The sequence below is a fragment of the Glossina fuscipes genome, unplaced genomic scaffold, assembly GCF_014805625.2.
Source record: "Glossina fuscipes isolate IAEA_lab_2018 unplaced genomic scaffold, Yale_Gfus_2 3, whole genome shotgun sequence".
NCBI lineage: Eukaryota > Metazoa > Arthropoda > Insecta > Diptera > Glossinidae > Glossina > Glossina fuscipes.
Genome location: NW_023998417.1, coordinates 953,736 through 973,539, shown reverse-complemented (window position 1 = coordinate 973,539; position 19,804 = coordinate 953,736). Strand labels below are relative to the sequence as shown.

The following is a 19,804-nucleotide window of genomic DNA, read 5'->3' as shown; positions in this document are numbered from 1 at the left end:
CACAAACACAGAGCAAAAAAAAAAAAAAAGGAAAAAAAAAAAGTGTAACAAAAGTTCATACAATTTATTTTTTTTTAAATTTTATTTAAATATTTATTTTTAGAGAGATATTTTTAATTGCTTGTCTCCTCTAGCAATATTTAAATCTTTTTTTTATTTCAATACACATTTTTTTTTTTTTTTTTTTTTTTTTTTTTTTTTTTTTTTTGCATTACTCTCCAATCTATGACCTTTCCGATGACAAACTCATGCCATTGAACGCTTGCTATAAGCTATTTAAAGTATTTAACATATAGAGTTAAAAAAAGATCAAAAAAAAAAAAAAAACTATTTCATTATATGTTTATAAATTGTCTTTTTTGTTTGTTTGTTGGTTTGTTTGTCTTTTCTTTTTTTTTTTTTATATATATTTTTTTAGTACCAATTAAGCATTGACCCAAATAATGTATTCATTAACATGATAGAGAGATGGTATTTATTGATTTTAGGAAAATTTCAAAAAAAAAAAAAAAAAAAACAAAAAAAAAAAAAAAAAAAAACCAATCACTTTATATATTAATTAATGCAAAGTTATGCGTTTGTTTAAAAATTGTTTACTTAACTTAAGAGAAAACTGACCTTTTATATCTGAGATTAAAAATTTAAGAAGAAAAAAAAAAAAAAAAAACTAAAAAAATTAAAAGTGAATGAACAAAAAAGCTAACAATGTCAATGTCAAAGAAGTGAAAATACCAGAAAAACTTGTATGAGAAATATTATTGAATTTTAAGTCATATTATAATATGCCTACACACATACATACACACACACACACACACACACAAACGCATACATGCACAAAGGAAATTGTTATAGACTTTCATTACGCAGCCCGTATGCAATAGTTGGGGTAACTAGTTTTCCAAACGTCTTATTGTAATAATTAAAATTTCAATCAAATTGTTTTAATCGCTTACACATCGCGTATAAACTCGTACACAATCTCTTTTCCTTTTTTTTTTTTTTTTTTTCTACATCAGCTCATTATTATTCAAATGAATTTCAATATTTATTAACAAAATAAAAATGAAACAAAACTTTACTGTTTTACAACATTAGAGAGGGGAAGAATTTGCGGGAAAAAAAAGCAAGAAATAGGTAAAAAACAGAAAAAAAAAACAAAAACAAGCCTTAAACCTTTCAATATAAAGTGAATTGACTTGAAATATAAATGCAACAATGGCGATAGATGTTGTATTTACCAACATCTAAATAACTGCATTGAATACAAACATACATATACAGTAGCATTTCCTTAGCTGTGCACCCCATACAAGGGAAAAATATGATTCTTGTAATACTCGATAAAAGAGAATTGCCTCAGTCGTATATCGTTTTAATTGTCGTAAAGCTTTTCGATTCGAAGCAAATTATCGATGTTTTCCTTGTACTTCATGTTGGCTATGCGGCTACAAGGTAAAGAAATTTTAGCTGGACGACTGCTGCACTTTATAAACATATGGATATCTTGTCTTACTTTTCCATTGTAGAACGTTGCCATTACGGAGCTCAGATTACATCCTTTAATTTGGGTTTGAGACTTCAACAATCCTTTTTTGCACGTCTGAAGCGAGATCCCCGCAGAAAAAGTTCCTTTTCTTTTGTTTCTTATATTCCCCCCGGCATTAAAGATTTTTCGAAACAAGAACAAGTGGTTGATATATTCTAACCTCATATTTTGAAAATAAGTGACTTCTTATCGGCATTAGAAAGTATATTTTAGAAAAAAACTGAAGACTTTCAATGTCTTCCCGTTGAAAAACTGAAATATTCTAAAGGTATTAAGGGTATCCCTTAATACCACCAATCAATTCAAACGATATCCTATACATGTATATGAAGTTTAGAAGGAAGCGAAAAAAGAGTAATAAACAGTGTGGGAGTAGACGCAGCCTAGTGGATATTGTACACGATCGATGCTATGTCAACGAAAAGTCAAGTCTAAATCGCGGGCATAACGTGTTAGTCGCAACTCTCAGCTATACGACTATGCGTAAGCTCATGTCGTACAATCTCAAGACGGCTTTGCTGCTATTAAGCACTGCCAAGGCGCGGGCTCGCTTGTTAGACATTTTATATACAAATACTTATGCCATCCATTGCTTTGAAGATAAGTTTGGTTTTTTCTACTTCTACTTGCCCTTTTTAAGAGAACGAACTGTTAATAACATATGAAAAGGTACACAGCGACGAGATAGATAGTAAAGGCCACTTAACACCATGCCAAAGGGCTTTGCTTACTTCAAAATTTCCAATCTATCCTTTATTAGACAATTATAGCTCGTTTCCATAAATGAAATCATTTCGATTAATTAATTATAGTTTTTAAATTGAAATAAACTCGGAACTAAAAAGTCCTTTGGGACAAATGAAAACACTACAGTAGGGCACGGTCCACCATTGCATGCCATGCACAACTTTGCTTAATTCTTTGCTGTTATTCATATAATGACTTTTCAAAATAATGCGTTAGGGGAGTGGTAGAAAAAATGATCCGATCCGAACCGTTCTCAACAGCATTCGTCCTTGGGCAAAGGAATGGTGTTAAAATATTTCGAAAATTGAGCTCTTTAGCTTGGGCAAAAAGCGGACAAACAAGCTTAGATCGGTTCAGAAAGCGATTCAGAGAAGGTAGGCCTCCACATAGTCCTTCCGGCTGTTACCTTAATATACCCTTAATATAACCTTGCAACAGAACGCGGTCTAGAGAGTATGAAAATGGAATTTATAAAAAAAACTTAGGGAAAAAGAAAGATGTTGGCTTCATTTTGAGACAAGTTTTATTTGGCAAATTGATTGATTGCATTGTAAATATTGATCCGTCAATGATTAGGTCGACTTTGTATTAATATGTATAATAATAAGAAGAGCGATATAAGTAAATCATATCAGCGGTCAAAAGCAGCATACTTTTCCAATTAGCAGATATTAAGCACAAAGAAATTTGTTTGCAGTGCTGTGTTCACTATTAACTGTGTGAAACTATCAAAAGATGATTACGACGTGGGCCAGAGTAAGTGTTATATCAATACATATGCATTATTTTGTAAAATGCAATATCACGAAACAAATTATTTACCATTTACATGTTTACGGATACAATATTAAAAGCAATCATTGCACAACGCTATTAACATTTTTAAGATAACTAACTTTTCTTTTTATAATCATCTTATCTGCTTTCAATTTCTTTCGTCTCTATTACAAAACGATGGCATATGTAATGCATTACATGTATATATATATATATATATATATATAATTGTGATCTGTAAATGAAAATGCATTAATCTTTGATGCTAAGAAAAAAAAAACTGCATACTGCATACTGCATACGTCGTCTTTCAAGCTAATGAAGAAAAGCAAAGTGCAAAAGATGTTATTGAATTGATGAACTTTTATATAATTTTGTTCGAATAAAATAAAATAAGAAAAATAAAGAAAAACGTATTGATTAATGATAAATTTTTCTTTTGTTTTTCTCCTTTTCTTTTTTCCATTTTTCTCTAATATTTTAATTAACTACATAACGATTTGTGTTTGTCTTTATAATAATAAAGATATAGAGATAAAGAAATTTAATTTAAGCGATTACATCGTTTTTATGGTTTAAAAATTTCAGTTCAAAAACACATCATTTTACAATATTCGCAATTAAAGGAATTAGGAAAGGAATTTAGAAGACAGATAAGCTATAAAAAGTTAGAATTAAAAGTAAAAACCCATTAACATCAACTGATCAGAAATCATCATACGCATCAAGCAAATAAACGTAAAGTCACGATGTCATCTTCTCGGGCCTGTTACATGTAACTTTGAATTATTTCGATATCTGCCGATATGATATAAGGAATATTCTTTTTGTAACCCTTTTTGCCTTCTATTTACTTGGTGAGCAGATCACACTTATGTACAAAATTTCATCTATGACGCCGAAGTGTGTAACTTCCAATTTTCCAGCCGGTGCTGGACGGATGGACAGACATACCTTAAGCAATTATTTACTCTCATGAAGTGATAGGTGTTTGGGAAGAAACCTCTTCATCCTTTGACTATAATTATAACAAAGCAAAGTGTTGTACATGTGGAGTCCAGGGGATGTTTATAAAAACGAGAAACAAATTTTAGAGTAAGAAGAAGTGTTTGATGCCACAAACAAATGTTTTACATTGCTGTAAAATCGATTGGTTCTTCCAGATAATGCTGATGGAAAACTTGGATAGCTTTAATAACTGCGTTAAGATTATTATTGCAGGCGTGACATGAATTTCTTTATAAAAATGGGGAAAAAACTAATTCTTGAATATTTTTTTAAGAAAATCAAATTTTCACTAATTAAATATGAATAACAAAAAGTTTTACTTTCCAAACGACTTTTACTGGATTTAATGATGAGAGAGACCGCCTTAGTTGCCGGAGGTAAGAAATCTCGATTAGCATCTCAATGGTCGTGGATTCGAATCTCAAGTGCGGTCGAGTTTTTAATAAAAGCCGATAGCCTTGCGTGCTAGTGCTTTAAGTGCTCATTTAATCTTAGAATTTATTTCTCTGGCGAAATTAATGATAATAATAATAATAATAATAATAATAACAATAATAATTATGAGGCAGCACTAAGATTGATTACTGTGTGGAAATGGATTTAATTCTCTTCTTTTTTGGAGAACTTTGTGTAGCACATAAGAAATGAACATAGACATGATCTGACATTTTGATCATTCTTCATGCATCTTCACCTCTACCTTAAGTATATCTAGGGATTATTGAAACAAGCAGCAACAATGCTATGTCAAGAAGAACCTTTTTAGAGGTCATTCTTTATACATATATATTAGCCGTAAAGCGAAGTGGGTTCGACTGCTTTGGAAAATCCATGAGTAAGATTTTTTATAGTTTCTCTTCCCCCTGAACTATTACTTTTTTTTTTTTTAGTATTTTTTTCTCTAATCATAAAGCATCAAATTTCCTCTTGTGACTTTTTACTGCAAAAAGTATCTAATCTAAGATTTCTTTACGCTTTGCTAAAATCAAAAGTTTAATACGAAATGCATTCTAAGCTAAGCCATTATGTGATAATATGAAATTAATAATCTTCAGGCCCTTTTAAAGTGTTTGCTCAAGGCTTAGGTAATATAATAATAATGCTATGCACAGTTTAATGAACTTACTTAACTAACTATGAATTGCATATAATGATATTAAATTCAAGATCATCCGATTTCACTGACGCTTCATACAACTCGCTACAAGAAAAGAGATTATTTACTATGAATATATTAAAAAAAAAAAGAAGAAACCCTCATATAATGCTTTGAAATGCAAATCATTTTGCATTAAACTTATAGTCAGTCAAACTATACTTTTTTAGCTTATTATTACTTAGATAATATTAAAGCAAATTGTTTGTTAAAAGTTTTCGAGCTCTTCGCAAAACTATTATTATTCCAAAAATTATGTTTTCATAAATATCTTCACGGTTTTCTCAACTCTACTATAGCTACAGATACAACCTACACCTGGGAGCATATGTCTATATATTAATAAAAAAAAATGTGTAGAAACGTGTGTAATTATCGCTTTTTATCCCCTTTATGCTAGATTCGTTTTTTATCCTTTTCTTTTGTCCTTTTGATAACGGACTGACGTCATTTTTATAATCAACGCCTAATACGTTAAGTCATAAACTCGCAACTTTCATGTGAGAGGAGGATTCCTGTATGTCAAACGTTCTTTTTGGACTTGTTTTGTTTTCAAAATGATCAATACAGTTACTAGATAGTCGGAGAACTATTGAAATCCCGGATAGGATAGATATTTGCGCGACATATTTTATATTGATATTTGTTTTCCGTGCTTTGTGAACTTATCTACCATCACGTAGACATAATCTTCATTAGAAGGCAACACAATCTTCATGAAAATATTTACCTTGTCTAAGTCTATCTATATAATAAGGTGTCAGTTTTTCAGTCGATTCGATCTTGAGAAAATCAAGCGAAGAAGAATTTCAGTATTCAAGACTATCTATCTGATAAACTGCCTTCCAGTGTTCCAGTCGATTCGATCTTGAGAAATGCAAACTAAGAATGTGTGGACTAAATTTCAGTAATCAAGACTATCTATCTGATAAAGTGTCAGTTTTTCAGTCGATTCGATCTTGAGAAATGCAGGCTAAGAGAATATGGGCAAAATTTAATTTTTATTTATTATATGAATTGCTTCAAGTAATGGCCGAGCGAATGGGTATATTAGAGGTTTTTTAAGCCTAATGTTCGACACGACAAATATAGTGAACATATCTCATCGATGCGAAATATTTGGAAACTAAATATGATCAGCGAATGCTTAAGATGTTCGCCCGTACGGAAACATTTTTGCCGAATATTCTCCGGGAGAGATAAGAAATTTATATGAGAGTTATTTTCTTTAAGAATGATTTTTGATTCCTAAAGTTCGATGGTCCCGACATATATAGATATGATATCAATTATAGGAGAAATTTCTTTTAACTAACGTATTTCAAGTGTGAAAGAAAATCAGTTATTACCCAACTAGAAAGCTACTGGAATTATTTTTATTTTTCCTGCAAATGTTTATGACAATTGCACCCTTTCGAATAACACGACGTAAATAAGGGATAACCATCGTTTCTAGTAATTTCATATAAAAAAAAAAAAAAAATAGAAAAATATAAGCCTAAGTTTTCATCTAAAATTATTATCATTGTAATATATAAAGAGTAGAGTTTTTAATAAAGCCGATGCTAGTGCTTGAAGACTTTTACGTCTTAGAATTTATTCCCTGGTTAAATTTATAATAATAATAATAATAATATATATTTTTTCTTATGTTAATATAATGCATTCAAAATTCATTAAAGGGGGAGCTTAGAGCTTAGTGTGCAAGTCTATCAAGCCTATCGGACGATCGTAAAGCAACTGTTGTTCCTATCTTGGGAAAACTCAAAAACAATCTTTTGTGTGACAGTTTCTCTAAGAGTTTGGACTTGAGAACAACAACTGCAAAAAAACGCACCAAGTCTTGCATTTGCATTCATTTGATATTAAATGAATATAAATGGGTTCGCTCATCAAACCTGCGCTGCATCTTTGCCAGGTAGCTATTAAAAGTCACGCTCATTGAAAAACAAAATAAATCTTGGAAGGGGAAAATTAAATACATTTTTTGTAAGAACAACATGAAACTTGAAAGTTTATTAGAGTAAAGTAAAATCAAATTAATCAAGCAAGCCCCCAAGCCTGTCTATCATAAGAGAAGGCACGAAGTGGACATGACTTTCTCACTTGTTTTTATCCATTCAGTGACTACATTTACAAAAGAAAAAAAACCTATTTTCATGAAATCAATTAAAATCCAGTTATTCGACATGATGTTGTTTGCAGTAACAACAAAAAAAAATTTCACATTCCAGAAAGTTGTAGAAAAACTCAACAGATACATATTGAAATTTATTCAAAAATTTGTTAAATAAAAAAAAAAATCTTTCATTTTCTTTCAATTCAACTTTAATTAAATATATTAAACCAACAACAAAGGAAAAAATGTTTTTTTTATATAATTTTTATTTCTATTTTCATTTTCATTTTGTTGTTGTTGTTATTATTATTGTTGTTGTTGTAATTTTATTTTTAAAAATTAAATGCAATTTCTCTTTGATCAAATCACTTAAATGTTCAATTAAAAACACTTTTCTCTAGCACAAGCCCATATATAAGATAATATAGAGAGATAATGCATATATAATATCCTCCTGCTCTCAAGTCAATTTAGGTAATTGTTCACTTTTTGACACTTTGTTATTTGATTTTCATTTATTTGCAAAATGTTTTTTTCCTTTTTTTTTTTTCTTTTTTTTTCTTTTTTCTGATATTTAGTTGTTTCGTCTTTAATTCTAGATAAATACATACCGGCTCCAAAGAGGGCAACAAACACAATAAGAAATTTGTTCATTTTTAAAATTTTAGATTTTCCAATAAAATAAACAATTAATTTGATGCTCGTTGTTGGTTGTTTTACAAAAAATATGAAATGAAATGAAATTGAAAGAAAATATATATATATATATATATATATATATATGTATATCCAAATTTGAAGGCAGAATATGAATGAATGATTAGATCTCTCGTCTAGATATTATTTGCGCCAACGCGAAACACTTGAACCGACTGTGTGTGGTTGGCAAACTTACATACGCTTTTTATACCGCTGCAAATGTGCGCACGCGTGCATCAGCTGTAAACAAAACAAAAAAAAACAAAAAAAAAAAAAAAAAAAAAAAAACTGACGTCGCTAACGTTTACTGTAAATATTTTTATCCCCAAACAGCGGAGCAACGGAGCAACGGAGCAACGGAGTCGATGTTATTAACATTAGCGCATTAGCGCTCGCTAAAGCGCTAAAGCGAGCGATCACAACGATACAATTGCTGTTGTGCTGTGTGTGTGTGTGTGTGTGTGTGTGTGTTAATGCAGAAAATACTTATTCACTTACGTGTACCCATACATGGGCGATTGTTTATTTTGCTATAGCACCACTATTCCTAATAGTGTGTTATACGCAAATGTAAGTGAGTAGAATAATATGTAACGTTAGAGCTATTCAAAGAGTAAATACATTCAAGTGCCGTTTAATAGGAGGAAAAGGTAACAGAGACTTGAGCTTAGCGATAATAACAGTTAATAAAAAACTCTCCCTTTTGCCTATGTGTAAAAGCTTTTATTGCTATTGTTGTTATTGGTATCACTTTTTTACTCACAAGTATTTACTCAGTGTGTACATACACATAACTCTGGCCGAACATCTATCTCTCTTTCTGCACAACATTTTTGCGGAGTGTTGATGTGATGATGATGATGACCAAGTTTGCTGTCGTGGCCAACTTCAGATAAAAATAGTACTCTAAGCGGTTATGTCGTGCACTCTTTCCAACTCTGTGTATGTTTGTGTGTGCGTGTGTGTGTGTGTGCTTGCTTACTCAAGTAATGCAGCGAACGTTAAAGCTCAGTTGACGTTCAATACACTTGAGCACTTTGCTGTTGTGCTGTTGTGACTTGGTCGGCAGATTTTAATATATTCTCTCTGTAAATGCAAATTACTTGTACATGTGCCGTCGAATGTATGTATGCAAGTGTTAGCTCTTACGCGGCAGCAAATATGTTTACGGTATTTATCATTTAGCTTTTTTTGTCGTTTTCCTTTTGTCTTTAATTTATACATTTTTAAAGGTGGGGGTTGAAATTTATTGAATTTTTTTTCTCTCCTTTAGTTTTTTTTTTTTTTATTTTTTTTTGGCATTTGATTTTCATTTCACAAAATGCCTTCATTGCGATGTTTACAAGTATGTATAGATACGTCGAGAGATGTGAGGTGATCTAGATTACAATGCTATTGATTGTTATGATAATAAGTGTAGTGTAGTGTAATATTTATTGCATACTGTTACACACTCGTACACACTCTTACATGCACATGTGACATTCTATGGTGTGTGACATTTTAGTAAGAGTTGATCATAATTAACTGAGCACAACTTAGCATACATGTGAAGATCATTTCCTTGAAATCATTTTTCATGAATTATGAATTACATCAATTCATTTAATCGAAATATTATGAAAATTATTTTGTTTTACTATTTACTTAATATAGTATTAAGCCTTGGCAAGATCAAAGTTCATATATGCAAATTTTTCTTCTTCTTCTTCTTCTTCTTCTTCTTCTTCTTCTTCTTCTTCTTCTTCTTCGTCTTCTTCAGGGCAAAGACAACCAGTAGATAAGATAATTTTGAACAATTTCCCATACAATAATGATTTTCAGATATGTATCAACTTTCATCCACAGACGAATGTGAATGAATTGCATTTGACATGGATACATATGTATATGTATGTACGAAGACAATGATATATATCCCCGATGGATAACAATAAGTTAACTTATAAATCATATTCAACGAATCTCGAGCCTTGTTACCATAAGATAAAGCAAAGAATCGCGAAATGTGTGCGCAAAAGTCGAATATTATTTAAAAAAAAAAAAAAAAAAAAAAAAATCTATTATTTATTTAACATATTCCCAATCTGATCTTTGTTGTAAGCCTAACATTTCGAATTCAATAGTCAGAAACCAGCTTCCAGTTCTTGTGCACTGTCAAACTGCACGTTAGCAGCATTCGCAAATTTCCGTTTGCATGGTGCTTGCAACTAGAAGAAGAAATTATATTGAAATTGTATTGGATCTCCTAGTAAATATCACTATGTGTTTTTGTTGTTTTTTTTTTAAACAATTAAAAATTTTACGTAATTCGTCTCAACTTCATCTAAACAATAAATGCCTTTTGTACAAGAGTATCCTTCAATCTATCGGGATCTATTGTCCCCACCATTGTGAGGAACCCCTAGCAACCTCATAAATATCTATTTAAGGCTCTTCGTTTTATTGCTAATGACTCCATGGTGCGTCAGCAGTAAAGCTATTTATGACGTGATCGCTTAACATCTTCTCATACTTGGTTAGCACGTAACTCCCTTAGTAATATCCCTTCTAGATGAAAAGGCATCATATGGTGCGTTCTCCATTATGAAATTAATTTATTTTTGCCCTTTAAATTATTTTAATGAGTTGTCTGAGTATATATTTAATTCTTTTTCTTTTACTTAAACTTCATCTCCTTATTGTTTGTTATATTGTTCGTTATTTTTTTTTTCATATTCGTATAATATTTACTTCTACTTCTTCTTCCTTTTAGACAGATTGTAAACTAAACAAATTAAAAGTAATTGAAAATAATTAGAAAAAAAAAGTCTATTAACGACATAACAAGTAAAACATACTATGTAAGCGTAAGAATCTTATGAGATGAGTTGGAATCTATCGAAAGTGAAAAAGTATGGTGGAGTTTGACAGCGCATGGTACAGTTTAGCTTGGTAGAACTATAGCCCTCTTCTTCTACAATACTTGAATTTATTTTTGATATTCTTTAGCAAAATTTTGTGTTCATAAGTAGGCAGATACTAAAAAAAAAAAAAAAAAAAATGTTAAAAACAAGTCCCTTGAGCATCTTGATATATAGTACATATGTAGTTTATGTCATTTTCGTTCCATCTATCCATGCAAAAAATTTATGACTAACGCAGTATGCCATTCAAAATTGCGTAATACAAACTATAGTAATAGTAGTTGTGCACTAATTAAGCATATGTGCATAGCAACAATAGGTACTATATGAAGCAATCGCGGCATATTCTAAACTTTGTCTCACTAATGACGCATGCATTACAATGAATATGCAATATATGCATTTTCATATTCATCAGATCAGCGTTTAACAAAACCTAGAGCACCTTTTGCTTATACTAACAACAGACTGAATATATGGTGTGAGAACCCAAAGTCGTCCTTCGGTTTGGCCTCTCGGGTTCTCCGTCTCTGGCTGGGGAGAAAGGAGTGCTAGAGAGTAAGATAGGATAAGAGTAGGATAGACATGGAGTAAGAATAGATTAAGAAAGAATAAGAATAGATTAAGATAGATTGTAGCATGGGTTTAACGTGGGTTCCTGCCATGATGGCTTAACCCCACGGTGGCCCAAGCCACTTTAAGCGTAATATACGCCCCCTGGCGAATTAGACAATCCCCAAAGAGTAGGGGCCTAAGCAGCACCAGAGTCCAGAACGGTTTACAGGTGAGGCCTAGCTGCACTCGATTGTTCCACTTTGGCCCGGAATTGTCAATCACAACCACCACGAGTACTCTCCAAATGGCCGCACCCAAGCAGTCAGGGCTCACAAATTGATCAACTCAAGATTAACTCAAGATTAAGATAGAATTGGAATAGATTAAGATAGAATAAGAATAGTATAGCCCAGATAAGCGTAGGTTAAGGATAGGTTAAGTTAGTTGAGTTTGAGTCGCCAAATAATGAAGTTCAGTTTTAGTCGTAGATTTGTCGAGACGCGTTTGAAAGGAAAGTATAACAAGAGAAATAGAAAATAAAGGTAAAGGTCCCTGCAAAATACAAATTTCTTGTGCGTTTCCATTACACTGGGCCGCTGAGCTGCCCCAGCCTTTAGGAAAGGGATGGAAACGTCCTCACAATGGATTGAAGGATTGTTTGGCGTCAAATGTTAGCTATATGTAGAAAATTTTCCTGGAGACCTCGAGTAAAGGGTAGACATTTATATACAATTATTTAGTATATTAGTTTACTATATAAAGCTGTTAATGGATTTGTTGTTGCGTTTGACGACGCAACAGATGAAAAACGGATCAGAAGAATTTTAAATCAAGTTTGTTTTCTGATTTTATCTGTTCTTCTTTTTACCTTTCTTTCATATTAAGTTAAGCTTTGTTAGTTTTCTAATCTTCTTAGTCATTCAAGCAAAATGCGACCATGTGAAATTGCAATCAAGAATAGCTAAATAAATGGACAGATATATCCTCGAACACACCCTTATAACATTGGCAACATAAATGCGAAAAGAGTAGCTCATGCACTTATTAGATAAGATGCCGGTTAGCTAAGACTAAGTTTAATGATTTGAAAATCCATTTTTCTCCATTCTATTTGTTGTTGTTATACGATTAATAGGAGTATTTTTAAACCCTTTCAATAGGCGAACAAATGTGTTTTACAGATACACTGGGTGAAGGTTTAATTCCCTGGTGACAGATAGCTCCGCGAAGTGAACACTTAAGTAGGTGAACCAATTGCTCTCCATTTCTTCCTTCTTAACGAAGTCTTTTTCTTGAAAATTATGTTTTTTATGGGCGTTGACGGTCAACATAACTCTGCCGTGAATTAAGATAAATAATATTTATTAAGACTAAGGAAAGATATTCCAAGTTGAAATAACATTTCAGGCACATCTTGTTACAGCAGTAAATTTTTTCTAAATGGCACCTGACAGAGCAAAGTTTTTTATGTGTGTGTGTGTGTGTGTGTGTGTGTCCAATTCTTTGAATAGTGAATAGAAAAATTAAATCACTATAAAATAACTTAAGTATCAATGGCATTCGTGTGTACATATTATCTGAACCAGTTTAATGTGATTCAAGGTTTCGGAATGCAGGAAGAGCATGAAAAATATTACAACAACGTTAACGTTAACCAGGTATCTATGCGATTATACAAAAGTGCAAATTAGGTGTACGTTGCGGCACCACGTAGCACAACAAAACAATGGCAGCTTGGACTCGTTGTCTTTCTACTCTGGCGGCAGACTCTTGCTTATTGGCAAACAATATGCAATAGTATGGGTGCTGTGACTGGTCACGGCTACTGCTCTGCCGCTAAATGTAAGCTAAGCTAAGCTAACCCAACCCAATATGAATAATTGCTTTTTTTTTCATATTTCTTTTCTTGACAATAAATGTCGTTGCAAGTCTTCATTATGATCCCTTTAGTGTTCTTTTCTTCTCTTTTATTCTCTTTTTCTCTCTCTCTCTCTCTCATTTTGCAAAACGAACTTTACAATAATAGTAATAAAAAAAGAAAAAAGAATTCGTTCCCTTGTTATCTTATATTACATGTTGTCGTCTGATGACGGTCTTACAATTTGGTTTTAATGCTTTCGCAGCACCACGACTGCTGAAACGGTCCGTTATATATTTGACTGAAAACCGTTTTGCATGTTGTTTCATTGCTGCGCCACGAGATCGCTAAACAAATGAGATTCGACTCTCAGTTCCAGTTAAATAATGAATAAAAAGCGTACATGTATGTGAGCGTGTGTATGTTTGTATATATGTGTGTGTGTGTGCGAATATGTAATGAAAACAAAAAACTAACCTACCTTGTCAAAGTTGCTTTCGCTTTCGATACTCGCATTGAATATAATATAAACATATGTATGCATGCATGTATGTAGATGCGAACATAGATGCGAATGTAGATATATTTATATGAACGTAATGCTGGCTGCATACTACATATATACAGCAACTGAAATTTGGGAATATTTTAAAAAGTAAATGAAAATGTTTTCTTTTCATATATACATATATATATATATATATAGATATATAAACTTCATTCAACTCTCTAATACTTTGGGATATATATATATATATATGTATATACATGAGCTTAGCAATTAGACTTTAAAATCATTGCTGGCAATTAACGCAAACAATATGCAGTTAGTGCAGCATGGATGTTTATTAGTACGTTTATCTTTATTACGTTCGGAGCCAATGTCCGCCAAAATAAAATATGAAAAAAAAAGAAGGAAAAATTCAACATGCAATGCAGATATATATATATATGTACAGTTTTTTTGGGTCTTTGCCCACTTACTACTTGCTACTGCATTTCGAATATTTCGTATAATTTCATATATGTTCGTATTGTTGTTGTTGTTGTTGTTGTGCATTAAATGCAACGAATGTAGGTGACTTAGGTTTAATTCAATTAAAGGCTTTACATTGTTATACGTTATGTTGTTGAATGATTTAATTTTAGCCATGTTATGAAATGTATACACATAAACAAGACAAGAAAAGCAAAAACAAAAAAAAAAAACAGAGTAAATTTATTATAACCACCACTGTCACTTGATTATCAATGATTGCCAGCTAGCTCTACTAAGCTGTCATTCAGTCTATATTTTGTGGTGTTTTATTTGATCCATATATATATATATATATATATATATATATATATATTGCGCTCGCTTGACAACAATAAAAATTTATACAAATATTATAAACATATGCGTGCACAATAAACAAACAATAGTTAAGTGCCAATGCTCAAGGTGTGTGTTAACAACATTTTCTCTATTGAATCGTTATGGAAGAGTAAACCACGCTTTCCTATTACTTACGCTAAACTAATAAAGCATTTTAAGAACATTAAAACGATTAGTTAGTCTAACGGCTACTGTGATATGGTATGAGAACTAAGGTAAACTCCCTTCGAAGCGAGATGTCCAAAGGGTGCGGAGCAAATCCCCTCTTATATGACATTTATGTGAACAGAAGGATTATCACGTGATATGCTGCGAAATTACATACGAGATACACTTTGATTGAAAAATTTACTTTGATATTAGAATAGCTTTGGCTTGAGTTTTCCATTAGTCTAACATGCAAATCGCATGACTTGAAAGCATGAAAAGTTTTTTTTTTTTTTTTTTTTTTTATTTTTTTTTTTTTAAATAAAAATTAGCTATTATTGCAAAAACCTATTCGGTTGGGTGGAGCGTGATTGATAGTGCTTTTCAGGCGTCTGAGCGATTGCTTTAATAACAAGACAACATCTTTATCATAATTGCAAGGCCTAAGACCTCGACTTCTTTTACGCCTTACAATTTAAGATTATCTAACGGATCAAGCATGAGTATATATAAGCAAATCCATCGTAGAGTTATCCAGGATTTCCTAAACCTCAAGTTAAATCATCCCCATGTTTACCGGGTAGTGCGCTGCAAATTCTTTAGAAAATCTATACTTTGCATTGCCGTAAACGAAGATTTGAATAGTTAAGAATGACTTCGGTGGGCGTGGCAAAATTTTAAATTGTTAGAAAAAATTTAATACTTCAAACGTAATTGTATGGCAGTATACGAACACTTGAAATCCTCAAAAGCGTTTTTCTCGAAATAACACAAACACCGTAACTCAAAGAATTCTCATTATTTCCATTCAAATTTCTTCCCTGCATCTTAAATTCTCTAAATTCCCTAGCAAAATACATAGATTTTTTTCACAAGTTATTTTAAACATTTTTACACTCTACACCGCACGTGGGTACAAGGATATATTAAGTTTGTGCGGATGTATTCAACATGCAGAAGGGCTTGGGATAGACTCACTTTTTATTTTAAACTTTCCCGTTCTGTCCGTGTGTCCTTCTTACTTTCTTGTATTCAACCTAGAAGTTGCAGTTGAAATTCTGTACACCGACTTAGTTTGTGCCAAGGATAAAAGCTATTGAAAATGTTTAAGATCGGACCGCTCCTCATGTAACACTTTGTTTTGACAAGCGCTGAGATGAATAACTATATTAAGCCAAGTGGTATATGGCATTTAACGATGGCCCAGGTCCCACAACAATGTTTGTTTATCAGTGAAAGAGTGAGTTTTTTTTGTTGTTTTCAAAATCCTCTCCATATAAGGTAATAGATTAAACGATGCCTGTCGCTGCGCTCGCGCCTCCCGAAAATGGCTCTGGTGTTACTATTTCCAAATATAATTTTCTTCTTTCACATATATATGTTTACCTAATAACCTTGACGAACATTGTTATTCTGCTAGCTTTCTTGCTATCAAAAAAAAAAAAAAAAAAAAAATGGGAAGAAAGAGATAAAGGTTTAGAGGAGATTCGTTGTATGTTACTCACGCACTTCTTTGTAATATAAATTCTTACGTTACTCTACAAGCCATTCTACAAGAGGTATTCATTTAAAATTCAACAAAGATTGAATGTTTATGGACGTGTGAAGCACCTTTGCAGAAGCATTAATCCTAAAACGGGTGCGAATATACTGAACATTAAAAGCAATTTTTGATGATAAAATTATTCGAGTCCTAATAATTAATAAAATAAATTATTTCGCACTTTATGGTTTGCTTGTTCTATTTAAAGATAGTAATTTTCATATTTGTTTCTCTTTTCTGCGGATAGCAACTGCAAATGCTACGACTACGTTCTCTACGTTCTCGTTGAAGTGAATTGAGTCATTTGAAAATAACTATTAAGTTACTTGTACATGTTCTTCGTCCTTGCTTTTACTTCTTCGTTTCTTTTTGTTTTTGTTTGTTTGTTCTCTTTTATCGAAAGTCACTATGACCCGGCAGCCAGCTGCCATATAATTAAGACTCCTAACGTTAAACTGCATTGCTTTCTTTGGTGGGGTGTTAGGGCAACTTGAGCATTCGCCAACCAATGCAATTCGTGAGGTATCACCAAAAACTATGAAATCAAAGCTGTTTACACTGCTGACCGAATATCAGATAAATCCAATACAATATTTTCTTATACGTCATGCACTTTTCATTGTGTACCTAATGAACATTTACGTTAATTATGATGTTTTTTTTTTTCGAAAGAACTAAGCCAGGTATGTAAATATGAAACCGGAATTGTTGTATAGAAAATTCACGGGTATTGTATGAATATAATGAAAAAATATATTTTATTCAAAGTCCATTGTCCCTTCCTAGCTATGCCTGTTTTCAGCTAATTTCATAAATTTCCATAAGAAGTGAAGCCCTGCTCAGCAAGAGCGTGTGGTCCCGCCAATGCAAACAATTAGCACGAGTTGGATGAGTGAGCCTCATTGGTTAGTAGTTCCAAATGAAATGCTTTCAACGGATCGCGAAACAGTTTTGCTATAGTGATAGATGGACGAAGGGACATCAGCTTGTGTTTGCTTAGCAATTAATTGTGCTTAGTAGCATGGATAAGGCTATAAATGGATTATTGCTGAAAACTGATCCAGAAAGTTGCTCGACACTTCTTATGCACTATGCATAACGTTCAGGGGTTCAGAAAGGCAGAAGGGGGCAAAGAACGCAAGTGAAAAGAGAAGACAATGACAAGCAACTAACAAATGTCGTATGATTTTGCTTTTTTCGCTCTTCCTAGGTGGTGGGTAAGTTGCAATGACCTCCCATTAAAACTTGAAATCCTATCATTATTCTTCTACAAAACTATACTATACTATACATACACACATATAATATAATTATTATATTATTTTATATACTCATATACTCATGTGCCTATAGTTTGTCAGATTTCATAAATTAGTCAGCATGTTGTCTTCAAAAAAAACAAAACAAAACAAAAACAAAAAAAAAAAAAAAACAAGACACTTCATGGAAATTAAAGACACACTAATACATGATTAACTGCCTTATTGGAATGCAAAAAGTGAAAAATCTATTAAAAATGATTCTCTATTAAAAAGGCAGACAGACAGACATTACGTAAATGTATCTTCAATTTCGTAAGAATATCTATCTATTTATTCTTTCCGTTTATTCTGGGTTTGGCTGGGTGCATTACGTGCCACGCAAATATTTTTTAAATTAGTAATAGTAGCACGTTTACACAAAGTAAAGACATATCTTTAAATCGTTTGCAAGGTTTTCTTAATGCGAATTTTAACTATTTATTTAAAAAAAAAAACAAAAAAAAAAATTGAAAAAAACAAAAAATAAAACTATTAAATATAATGTATAGCCTTGGAAGTATGTGTTTAGGTTAACATTTAATTTGTTAAATAATTTTCTAATTAATTTTTTTTATTATATTTTTTTTACAATAGATATAAAGTAATTCGTATTTATAGCGAATACTTAAAATGAATTATATTTTATTTATATGAATTATCTTCAAAAGCATGGCCACTTGTACACGAACACTGGCTAGCAGTTATGTGAAACAAGGAATTAACCGCGAAACTCTACAACTTTTCCTCAAGAAGTTGCAACATCTTTCCTTTCTGCGTATGCATGAAGTCATAGACGGTGTGAGAGAAAAGGCAAACTGTAAAATAATCGATGCGACAGTAAGCATTTCTCCAGCATGTTGCAGTTGCAAGTCAATTTTCTCAACTTAAGCTAACGTATTAAGATTAATGGGTAGTGATATACAACGCGATTCACTCCTATGCAAAGGAGCTTTAAATCGCCAGAGTGATTAAATATTGATTGAATGTTTTGCAAAAAGTATTAAACGAGTCCGCACACTTTACAACTGCCGTCTACGAGTTACTAAAGAAATAAGTGGCAACTCTGCTAACACATTTTAGTATAGAGGAGTTGGATGTTGACTTCCATTTTGGGTCCTTTTCGATTGTTATATCAAATGCAATTAAATAGATTTGAAAGGTAAGGATCCCGGAACGAAAATCTAGCGAAATGAATCTGATTGCCGAGCATCAAGTGGAACCAAACACAAGGAAGAGAAGTCACACGAGCCACTCTTGTATGCCCGATCGCAATTCAATGTCACAGATATTATTGCTGAAAAAACAAAATGCCGCACCATAGTGACAGCGATCGAGCACAATCGAGATCGAGTATTAGCACAAGTTAACAATGTTACAATTAATCTGCCTGTCAAAGACGCAGCTGAGTGAAAGATTCTCCGAATCGGAGCAAATTATATTCTTCTATATATATAATCATATAATTAATATGCCTGTCAAAACCGCGGCTGATTGAAAGATTCGCGCAATCGGAGCAAAAGGCTTATCTGAGAAAGTTATTACAAGAATTTGATTTAGGTAAAATGCGATTGGCCCAAGTTCTATGTGTTAGCAGTGCTGGCACAAAACAAACGAACTAAACGCCATATGAAAATATAAACTGACTTCTAAATGTATATGAGTATGAGTTAAATAGATGAAAACTTCCAATTTCAAAAGGATCATCCAATCAGTATTCATTTGCTTGTATCATCACTTGAAAACGAAAGACTTAAGAAACAAACTAAAATTTGAAAAGATCTCCCTATTGCTTTTAATGTTTAATTAACTTCTACTTCGTTGAACAGGTACAAAAAAAGCAAAAAACACGCTCGCTCAAGTCGATGACGCTACGTGAATAATAAAATAAAATAAAATTGAATACAATAAAACTGTTGTTTATTGCATATAAACTTTAAATAATAAAAAAAAAAAAAAAAAACAAATAACGTTTGTAGCGAAAAACAAAAAAAATAAAAAAAAAGGCACAAAAAGACTTTCTTTACTTGAAACGTTAAACGCAAGAGTGCAGCAAATAATAAC

At 32.0% G+C, this 19,804-nt stretch overlaps 1 protein-coding gene across 1 annotated transcript in view; it reads right to left on the bottom strand.

Annotated features, from left to right (window-relative positions):
- The window catches only part of LOC119635133 (protein obstructor-E), a 41,000-nt gene extending 32,931 nt beyond the window's left edge, over positions 1-8,069 (bottom strand). The window contains exon 1 of the mRNA XM_038029729.1: positions 7,968-8,069. Within this exon, the coding sequence (XP_037885657.1) occupies positions 7,968-8,010 (43 nt within the window). The 5' untranslated portion in view covers positions 8,011-8,069. The remainder of the gene's footprint in view (positions 1-7,967) is intronic.
- Between the last annotated feature and the right edge of the window lie 11,735 nt (positions 8,070-19,804).